General features: G+C 39.3%; 1 protein-coding gene across 3 annotated transcripts in view; it reads left to right on the forward strand.

The window, feature by feature from the left end:
• Positions 1 to 9,350, forward strand: part of mdfi (MyoD family inhibitor) — a 30,686-nt gene extending 21,336 nt beyond the window's left edge. For all 3 annotated transcript variants that reach the window (XM_015050304.1, XM_015050311.1, XM_015050319.1), the window contains exons 4-5: positions 5,059 to 5,418; positions 6,112 to 9,350. In XM_015050304.1, coding sequence (XP_014905790.1) covers positions 5,059 to 5,418; positions 6,112 to 6,365 — 614 coding nt within the window. In that variant the 3' untranslated portion in view covers positions 6,366 to 9,350. The remainder of the gene's footprint in view (positions 1 to 5,058; positions 5,419 to 6,111) is intronic.
• The last annotated feature ends 1,931 nt before the right edge of the window (positions 9,351 to 11,281 follow it).

Consider the following 11,281-nt stretch of genomic DNA (forward strand, 5'->3'; position numbering starts at 1 on the left):
TTGCCTTTTAAAAAGTGTTGCTGTGATTACACCAAGGGCACCAAGTTTCAAAATAAAATGACAAATGACATAGAGGTACTGGGGAATCGTGGCAAAATAAACAAAAGAGTGGGAGCATTCACGAACCAGCCAGCAGTTGACCGTCGGATTCGGGCCGCTCCCCTCGCCGGATCACTCACCCTACAACCAAAAACTGGAAAACCTCGGCCAATGATCCCCAGACCTAACAACACAAGAGGGAGGTTAGCAAACAAAAAAGAACATCAGTGGAGCGGGAGCGAGGCTCGGAGACACGCCACCAACCAGGAGCTCTTCCAAACTTCCTTGCTCATCTGGTGGGTGGGGCTTCATCCTTTTAAACTCTTTTCGGAAGAAACTTGATCATTTTGAAGTGGAAGGTAAGTTATGCAAGCGTGACTTGTATTTAGCCCACCTCCGTGTCTTCACAGCAATTCCAGTTCCACTTTCAAGTTTGTCGCCACCAGCTGTGTACTTCCACAGACAGCAAAAGTGCACATCTGTCTCCTCGACATCCCTGTTATTTTTTCTTTGTTTTGTCTGTGCACTGTGACTTGTGTGTTCTACGAGAGCACGTTAAATGTGGACTGTGTCATTTTCAAGCAATAAATCAATAATGTTTGTACAATATTTTGGCTTTGCAATGAGTGTGTGGATGTTATAAAAAAGCAAAAAAAAAAAAAAAACAATAAAAAACTGTGACTCAGGCTTCGCTGTGAGATCACAGCCTGCTGACATCTGCAAAAGCCTGTGTGTGGGTTGGTGGGGGTGTATGCAAACCGTGGATGCGCAGAACTAGTGATGATGGCGTGTGTCTGGCTCCGAGTGCGTGGCAAGCTGCCTGAGAACAATGTGTAGAGAGGTTTACTACACATTGTGTGTTCAACCCATATTATGGGTTGAACACACAGTAAAACGTTTTGGCCAGGTGATGTCATGAGCACGGTGTTGTCTTTGACGTCACCGACGCAGCAGGATACTCGTGTTCACAGATGTTTTAACTGCTCACAACCGTGACTGGAAACAGTGAGACACGTAATTAATTACTGACAGGATTACAGTAGCATTTATGGTGAAATATTTTTAGTTTGAGGTTTTTTTTTTTTTTTTTTTTTTTACAGCATATTTTCAGAGCGTGAGAACTTAAATTATGGTATCTTGATTCTTCAGGAAATCAGGGCACACGCTGAGAGGAGCTGTTTGTTATTATCTTCGTCATCAAAGCGGAGCGCTCGGCTAGCTGCTGTTTTGAGGATGTCTAGCAGGACTGTGACGTTGCTTTTGATTATAATCAAGCACAGAGACTTTTTGTCCACCGTTTTCCGTTTCTGCAAAGCTGACTAGTTCACCTCCTTTTTCTCTGGCTTTCTTCTTCTGAATTTGCCATTTGTCATGTTTAAACTCCTTTCACGTTGTCTGCCAAGCAACAAGACACAGACTCATGCTGGAAAGTCTACCTTTTTAGGCAGTAATGTCTACAGGGCCATGTTTGGAAGAAGTGGTTGGTTGATTAGTCATTAGAGCTCCTGGGCATTAAGTTGCTCCTTCATATGTTTTCATTCAAATTTAAGGCCTTTTCTTTCGGGATTTGCACAGAATTCCCCTTCATTTATCAAGCTCAGCTAAAACAAATGAGTCAAATAAAACAAAAAGTGAATGAAGCCACCTATTTATTCTGTGACTAATTTTGATGTTTTTTTTTTCCTCCCAGTGAAAACCACAAAAAAAAACCTGATTTGCTTCAGATTGTTTTCTATGTCACATACCACATTATTGTGTCAAGCGCAAAAATGTTGAACTATGTCTGTCAGATGATGAAACGAGACAGATGTTCAGTACACAGCTGTGTTTTTACCAGACATATCAACAGTAGAAAAGCCAGCTGTCATTTTTTTTTTTTGTGGAGGAGCATACCTAATTACGTTTTATATATTATTATTTCTGTTATTATATTTACATTATTACATATCAGACTTAGTTGCTAAGATGACAAAAGTGACTATGTTGTCAGTGGAGTTAAATTACATTTATTGAAGACAGAATGACTAAAATATAATAGTTGTATCAAGAGTGTCGATGTTAGTGCTTAATATGGTGCATTCACTATAATTTAATAAATTCCATCTGTTGCTAGGTAACAGATTGCTAAGAGAGTATAAGCCTGTTGTTCACCCTTCATTAGGTTTATCACGATGACAAATTTTGCTGGACGATAATTTTTTAGAGAGATGTTATTCCAATAATTGATCATATTGTTGTTTTGAGACCACTTTTAAATGATATAATGGTAATGACAAAATAATAGTGAAAGAGCACATTCTAAAAGATTAGTAAACTTTAAATTTTAATGAACATTTAACACTGGAACTGGAAGACATTTTAAATATATCGAAAAATAAATAAAACGACAAATAAAATACATTTTGAAGTCTTTGTAAACAAAATTGTCCTTCAAAAAAAGGGTTGAGACAAAAGCACCAAACTGAAGACTTTTGTGTTCCAGTTTTTGGTAGAAAGAGAAAAAAAACAGAGATAAGCGATAAATTATGCCAATGGAAATAGTTGAGTTTGTTTTAATTTATCATGCAATTAACTGATTTATTGATTATTATGACAGGCCTACTCTTCACCTGTCAGAGATTTACAATCTGTCCCATTTCTAAAAAGGTTGTGACAAAAATATTAACAGCAAAGCTGTACAGTTTTCATGTTTCTTGGACTGAAAAGTCTCTGCAGATCTGCTACTTACAGGTGTATCCTCTCCTTTGGATTTTGACTCAAACTGAATACTGTTCTTATTAGTAAGGCAAAACAAAATAAGTCTAATGTACACTGTCCTTAAGTCACTGGATAACAGCAAAAGGTGTGAGAAATTGTTTTTTCAAAGCAATACTAAGTTAAAGCTCAGCCCTCTTAACTCTGTTCCAGAGCTTATCAGTGCTGGGTGAAACAGTTAAACTCTGTAACAGAAGCCCAATAAAATCCAGTAGTAAGAAATCTGGGACAAATTACAGGCACTTTAGAAACATTTGAAATGGGTTTGAAATGTTGCACAAATGTTGGGAAACTTGTTTCTGTGAGGCAAATTCTGTCAAGATCTTGCGTCTACATATTTTTCTGTATTAAGAAACAATTGTGAGAAAACAACATAGTATTATACTTGGCATTCAAAATCTGTTCAGAATTGATAGCTGGCAGAAAACACTTTTTTTTCGTCTAATTGTCATGGTTTAGAGCTCATGTCTGCAGTTAGGCTCTCCTGCCAACGCAGACAAACTGTGGAAGAGACAATTAGATAAAGACAGACAGAGACAGTCATGACTCATTTCAGCTAAGGAGAGAAAGAGCTATTCTCTGATCCGGGGAGGGAAGTGTGTAAGTACAGGGTATCGGAGAAGCAGGAAAAGCAGTTGGAGACGGAGAGTGTGAAGATGGCAGTGTTGCCTTTAAAACACAGTGACTCACTCACACTCGCTTTGTAGCTCAAAATATCTGCAGACATGTGCGTAAAGCTGTTGTCCTGAAAGTCGCAAGACCCTCATTGACTCTCATCACCGTGTTCATGCCAAACGCTCGGCTATCAGAAACACATTGCAGTTGCCCGACCTCATCATGTTAATGCCACACTCACTTGGCTTTTTATTTGCTGTTATTTTTAACTGGCTCGCATTGCTGAATCATTGTGTTTGTGAGTCACACCCATGAATCATCCTGATCCCAAAAATGCACAAGCAGCAACAGCCTTCAAGTTTTTCTCCCTTTTTCTGGAGCCATCCTTCTTCTTCATTTTCTCTCTTGCAAACAAAGGGACCTTGTGTTTTTTTTTTTTTTCCTCCCTTCCTTTCAGCGTGTGCATGTGCAGTGTGTGTTCACACGTGTTCTTGCATGCATATATTTGTATGTGAGTGGGTTTAACCTCAATCTCTGTTTGGAGACAATCCAGACTCGGCGTCTCTCTCTGTCTGTCTGTCTGTGTGTCTGTCTGTCTGTCTGTCTGTGTGTCTGTCTGTCTGTCTGTCTGTTTGTCTGCCTTATACTCCACGTGCATACAGATACCATTTCAAACATCACAAGCTCAGAAACATGAAATATGAGTTTCTCAACAGCTCAAAATTCCACTGGAAATACTTCACAACAAAGAAGAATATAATAAAAATGCTCACAGCATCTCTCATTGTTTTGCAATTTGTGTCTTGGCGAGCTGGGAATGCTTGACGACTGTGCAAAAGACTGAGGAGGAAGAGAAAAGGTGGGAAGATGAACACACATAGGAGGAAGAATATATAACTGAGAAGAAAAGAGCAAAAATAGACATAGCATTAGAGAGCACCAGGTACTGACTTTTGACACACTTTGGAGAGAGAAGAATGGTTGCTTCTTCTAGCTTTCCAACTGCACACACACACACGCAGACACACACACACACACACACTGGCCCTATAGCGTGCCAGACATCTGGAGCAAAGTTAGAAAACGCTGAATGAAAGAATCTTAAATAACACTAGATTGTTGTATGACCACAACCAGCAGCCAATCAAAGCATGCCTGCGTGAGTTAACTGTCTCCAAGTGATTATCAAATGTTCTTTATTTTCTCTCTTTTCTGCCTGGCTCCTTTAAAAAGCAGCACTCTGTGGTGCAGGGAGGTTGAATGAACAGTGCATTGAGCAAAGACTGACATGCTTAGATTCATATCAGGTACTTTTTTGTTGGTATATTTGGTAATTATACACAATATACTGACATTAACGTCGGTATCTGCAGAAGACTACCCTAGGTATCATTTCCATGAGCACAGCTGATTTAGTTTTTGCTGAGAGATGTTTGCCACCTTGGTGGTGCTAAATTAATCTGGGATTCTAAAGTTGTCCCGGCATTGCAGAAAGCTGCAAAATTGCACAATGTGGGAATTTTTTTTTTTTACATATGTTTATACTTATAGAATTTTGAGTAAATAAAGTTGTAAGACTACGCCGCTAACACAAACTAGTGTTTAATTATCTCTCTTGGTCTAAATGTCTGTGTTTTTGTTGATCCACAGCTCAACCAGCAGCAAGATCCACGCCCATCCATCACACCCAGCCTTGCCGGTCGCAGCCCGGCGGCCTGCTACGCAACGGAGTCAAGAGCCATGAACACACGACGCACTGTCCACATCACACACACACAGCACACCTGCCCGGCCTTCAGTCCAACCCCGTCAGAAATGGTGGCTCTCACAGGCATCCCAAGCTGGGCTCGCTGCCGAGAGGAGGCTCCTCCACCTCATCGTCATCTTCTGCAGGACCCAAACACACCAAGAAACTGCGCTCAAACCCCTCCATCACATCCCAGGGCAGTAAGAGGAGCAAGAGCAGTTCAAAGAGTAACAGCTCCCAGATTCCCACAGACGCACAGGATGGTGAGAAACAGATTAAGAAGCAGATCGCTGCTAATGAGAGTTTGAGGACAGTGAGAAGAAATCAATCAGGCAGCAAAATCAAACATTAGAGCTAATTTTAGGAGTACTGAGATCTCATGCTACATTAACATCATTTATTTCAGTCCTTTTCTCCTCTGTAGTAACATCCACAGTATTAAACTTTGGTGGATTTGACCATTCTGATATCTAAGCATTCTTGTATACTTCTTGGAATTGAAATGCAGGTAAAATCCCTTAAGGTCTGGTTGGCCAATTTAACCAGTATGTTTGAAAACAATTTTAAGAAAGTAATATTTAAATTCTGGGAAAATACTTGGTAAGTTTGGGAAGGCAACAAGTATCTTTCGCTTTGCATGGAAAATGGAAGTATTTCTAAAAAGTATATGGAAAGTTCAGGAAAGTAACATCTAACTTTGGGAAAGTGATTTGTTTGTTTTGTAGGTTCTGCAGAACTACATGCAACATTATGGGAAGCGATTAAAGAAACCAGGCCCTAAGGAAGGATTCAAATATCAGTTTTAATATAAAAATGTATTTAGGTTAGAGATTTTTTTTTTTCACTTTTCTTATGTTAGCAGGATTTTTGCACATAGGCCTAAAGCATGAAATGATTTCATAATGCAAGACACAGAAAGACCAATAAAGGCATCCATCTTGTCCCTTTCTATGCAGACTGCTGTGTTCACTGTATCCTGGCCTGCCTCTTCTGTGAGTTCCTGACCCTCTGCAACATTGTGCTGGACTGTGCCACCTGTGGCTCCTGCGCGGGCGACGACTCGTGTTTCTGCTGCTGCTGCGCATCGGAGGAGTGCGGCGACTGTGACCTGCCCTGTGACATGGACTGTGGCATCATTGACGCCTGCTGCGAGTCTGCAGACTGTTTAGAGATCTGTATGGAATGCTGCAGTCTTTGCTTCTCGTCCTGAGGCATCCAGCCACTGCCGTTTGGGGTCAAAGTAGACGTCTGCTACGCAAGACATAGATAGCGAGGCCCAGGAGCAACTAAGATCAGACGCTACGCTCGCTCGGTGTTCCCTGAGCATCGGGATTGAAAATCTTATCAGCGGGCGCAACTAGCTCTGTCCTACTCGTTCTACAGGGTTTATAAAGCAAAAATATGTGACCTAATTATTTCCTTTATTGATCACACGGCCTCCTCGCTTTGTCTGAGCTATTGATTCGTTCTCACTCAGTTGGCAGGGCAGAGACAATTTCAGCACTGATCTGTGAGTGCAGGCCGAGCCTCTGTAGCTTCTCTGAACCAGCTATTATTACAATGAAACCCCCAGCGCCGTTTGAATTACTGGAGTTCTTCAAGCATGAAAAGTGACCTCTAAAGGCAAATGAGGAAATGGCTCCATTTAACCGGATTTTAGTGTTTCTGCAGATAAGAGCAATGGAATAATGGGGAACTGGTCGCTCAGATCTCGGTAGAAACATAGCTGGTCCTCCTGTCCTTGGCAAGGGTAAAGTCTTGATTGGTTGCTGTGGCCTTTCTGGAAAACCCGGTTAAAAGGGAGATGTCACATCCTCTGAGGTTTTTTTTTTTTTTTGTTCTAGTTGAACTGGACGCTGAAATCTTTACTTGTTGCAATATGACACACAAATCTCTGATGGTAATGTGCTGCTTTCCTTACCTGGCTTAATTACAGGGGATGCATCCTATATCAGGCTAAATATAGGAACTAAATGGGAATCTTCATAAATGGACATCAATGAAAAAAATTGTTGATATGATCGGCAATGAACATGTTTGTCTATTCTTTTGTGAATGGAGAGCATTCTTATGCAAAGATCTCTCCCCACTTAACATTTCAAACTTTGTTTACTTTTACATTTCTTATCGAAGGACTTTTTTTTTCTTTTTTTTCAATGGATGCCAGCTCATCTGCTTTCTAATACATTTAATTTTTCTATCATTTCTGCCATGTGAAAGTGATGGCCTTAAATGGTCTGGATCAACTTAAAGCCTGAATTTCCAAGTAGGTTCCTTGCCTTTACCAAAATCCAAATTAATCCTTGTTTGGTAGATTTTTAGTTAAGATATTTACATTTTTTCATCTAATGTAAAGGGGGTGGAGGGGGGAATTACATTTCTGCGTTATCGGTTTTTAGCTGGGCTCTCTGTAAAGCAGACTTAGCTCTGCGTCTAATTTAATTCCTCCACTGAAAATCCTATGAAATTATGCTAAGTTAGATCCATACGCTTACAGCATGAATGGTACAGTCTTGATAAAAGCCGTGCACAGTCATGTGCTGCAGCGCCTACCTTCTTTTCAAACCAATACCTCTTAAGATTGCACTTAGATCAGTTGTGCATTTTAAAGAGACTTGATAGAAATCTTTTTTTTTTTTCCCCCTCTGGTTTAATACTGTTTGAGAAATCCTTTGCCTTTGCTCCTTTGGGACTTTAGTCTGCAGGTTTTTAATTACTTGTACATAGAAGGGCTAATGTGCGACACTAATGTGTTTGATAAGGCCCTATTTTATGGGCTGAAATCTCACACTGATAAAAGAGACTCTATTGTTGTATTCAACTTGATTGCATCACAGCAGCAATGCATTTGCTGCTTTATTTTCATATAATCCGAGGAGTTTAAGTAATGCTTGAAATGACGAATCAAACTGGATGTGTGTCCCCTGAAACTCATTTTAATAGCCTGGAGTGACCTGGAAACAGCGGGATTTTTTTTAGGATGATTTGTGTAGATCAAATCATTACAAAAGATGAAATGTACAGAAGTGTTAGCCATGTTAGATATATTTACAAACCATTCCAAGAGCAAATTATAATTATGGTACTTCTCATAGGGAACTGTTCTCTGTCACCAGACCAGGGAAGCATTGTGCTAAGTCTTTCCGCTGTGTGTGCAGTCATGTATGAATACAAATTAAGTAGGAAACCCGGGACAACTAACCCCATAATTAATGTTACAACTTAGGGTGAATAACATAAGAAAATACAGGAGGCAAAACAAAAACGACAAAAACAAACAAGAAGAAATAAGGAGTTAAACAGAGCCAATTATGGAAATGAATGTACAGCTAACAGATGACCTAAGTTTTAGGCACCGAGGATATCAGCAGGCATAATTCTAACATCCTGATATCAGTATTAAAGAAAATAATAAACACAATTAAAACAAAAATAATAGGTAAACAAAAAAAAAATTCTTACCTTGGATTATGATCATTTGAATTCAATTTTGCTCTATTTCATGTTGTTCTATCATACAGAATCTAATAAAATACCTTGACATTTGTGTTGGCAATATGAAAAAAATGCAGGTATGAAAACTTTTGCAAGGTACTGTACGTAAGCGATATCCATATTATGAGTCCTATTACTGGTTAGGTTGACGGTATAGCAGGAGTTGCACCCAACGTGTAGATAAGGTGCTACAAACTACCTATTAAGAAGGCCTTATAAAACTTGCCAAGTGATACAACTGAGTTTTACAGTGTAAAAATAAGCAAGACAATTCTTACTTGGTCTAGTGATGGAGAACACAATCTAGACATCCAGGTTATCCTGAAGGATTCCTCCTCCTAATATATAACACTCCCTGTATAAAGTCTATTAGATAGAAACTGGAATAGAACAAGCTTAGTTCTGTAATGCCCATGTTCAGTATTATTAGTGCTTTCTTTAAAAATGTCTTTGGTGAGTTTATTATGTGATTATGCAATAAAAGTTGGACTCAAAGGGCTGGCTGCTTCTGCTCTGAATGAATCTGAACATTTGTTTTTGTTTTGGTTTTTTTCGCCCACCTGAGGTTTTTTTTTTTTTTTTTTTTTTTTTCTAGACTGTATAATTCATCATAACGTCATTTTGTTTACATTTTGTTTACTGTCCTGGAAGTTGTATTAGGGTATCTATGTGTAAATCTGAATAAACAATGTGAACTACATGCGTCTTTCAATTCTTTTACTTCATTTCTTATATATTTATTTTGACCTCCATTTACATGCATCTTTAGAAATTATTGTTGGTGTCATTAGCCATGGCTCTTCAGGGTTTATGCAAAGAAAAAAAAAACTATTTCTTAACACGGGTTTTCTTCGTCCACTAAAAAATTGTCTCAAATTATTAAAGATTGGGCTTTTCACATTTGATCAATTTAAGATATATAAGATATATATATATATATATATATATATATATATATATATATATATATAAATATAGGAGTCTATTCTGGGTGCCCATTCTCACACAAAGTTTTATTAAAACACAGCGGTGGAGTTTTTGTCTTCTGGTCTGTTTGGCAAAAATATCAGAAGAGGGGCCTCAACTTGGGACTGAAACATTTTCAACTGCATTTAAGATTTACATGGTTCTCTCATAAAGCACAAAGCCTTCAAACATATTCATCTTTTTACTACAGATGCATATTCTCTTTGATTACATTTATCCTGGGGGTGGGGGGAAGCCCAAATGCAAAGATTATGTTTTTTAACAAACACATCTGTGTCATATCTACACAATTTGACAGGCTCTGTATTTGCGACAATGTCTGTGATGTTGTTGTTGTTTAGTCCTCGCCTCTCTTCACTTCAGCCTCGACTTTTACTCTTGTTGTGAGGAGTTACTGTACGTCTCATTGCATCAAATCCCCACCTCGGTTCTGTGTGTGAAGTCTCTGCTGTGTGTCATCCACAGGCTGAGAGACACTGGCCACCCTCTGTTTCATGCAGGCCGTGGGCTGAGTTCACTTCTGAGAGCCACAGAGTTTGGCCCCGAGGCGAGGGCCTATAAGAGGGGGGGTCAACTACTGTTCCTAACATGTGTGAGGGGAGTGCAGAGAGGAGAGACGAGTGTGTATTCAGGAGGCGATTCAAATGAGTCGGGTCAGACAGAGAGGCAACTCAAAACGGCTCAGTGGGAGCAGTGACACCGAGGACATCTCTGGACATCTGCAACTGTTTTGCAGAAATCCATTCTGCAGTCAACCCTAATTTCCTTTTACACACACACGCAAACACATACACAAGCTGAACAAATCAAAAATGCTTCACTCCTCCCTTTGCACATTCCACATGCACAAAGCAGACACAGGGGACAAGTGGCTATTGAATATTAACCATGAAATTACAAAGACTGCATTCTAATGGAGGTGATGAGGTCAGAAGCTGGGATGGAAATCATAAATTAATACCCCTGACATGACAAGCCACTCGCCCTTGGCTCCCGCTGAACCTCCCTCCACTGAAGTCAGAGAGAGACACCTAAAGAAGGAAATGCTCGATTTATTATTAATAGCAGGTCAAAGGATTGCCACAACAGACAGGGGGACTCATACAATATGCCTGATACTTTTCTGATGTGATTATTGTATGCAGCCACAACCATGTAACCTTCATGTGCGGCAACATCTGTAAAGGTTATTATTCGATGGTGTTATAGGGCTCTATTTTACAGTCTTCTGTAAAATGTTTTCTTCTTTGAAATCTATCAATGCCTACCTTTCCCGAATCCAATAGACAGGCAAAAAAAAAAAAAAAAAAAAAAAAAAAACTATGGTTGTTCAGATGAACAATGCAAGAGCAAGTAATGGGCTGTTTGGCTGTGGATGGCCTTAATTTGACATCGATTTGACTAAAAGACAATAACAGAATAAAATGTAAAGATTTTTTAGATGCTTGTGACCTAACGTGTTCATTTCTATAAGTATAAAAACTTTTTAAGTAAGCCTTGAACAGCCCTGTGTATTTCAATGGGAAGTGACGTGATAAATCAGCACAAAGCAGTGCATAAATCTGACTGTAGCGAAAGGCAAATGATACATGCCTTTCAGCTTTTCTTTTTACACATACATAACTTAAATCAGCTTGCTTATTC

This window comes from Poecilia latipinna, unplaced genomic scaffold (genome assembly GCF_001443285.1).
Source record: "Poecilia latipinna isolate Pla-1442-1.1 unplaced genomic scaffold, P_latipinna-1.0 Scaffold48, whole genome shotgun sequence".
Taxonomy (NCBI): Eukaryota; Metazoa; Chordata; class Actinopteri; order Cyprinodontiformes; family Poeciliidae; genus Poecilia; species Poecilia latipinna.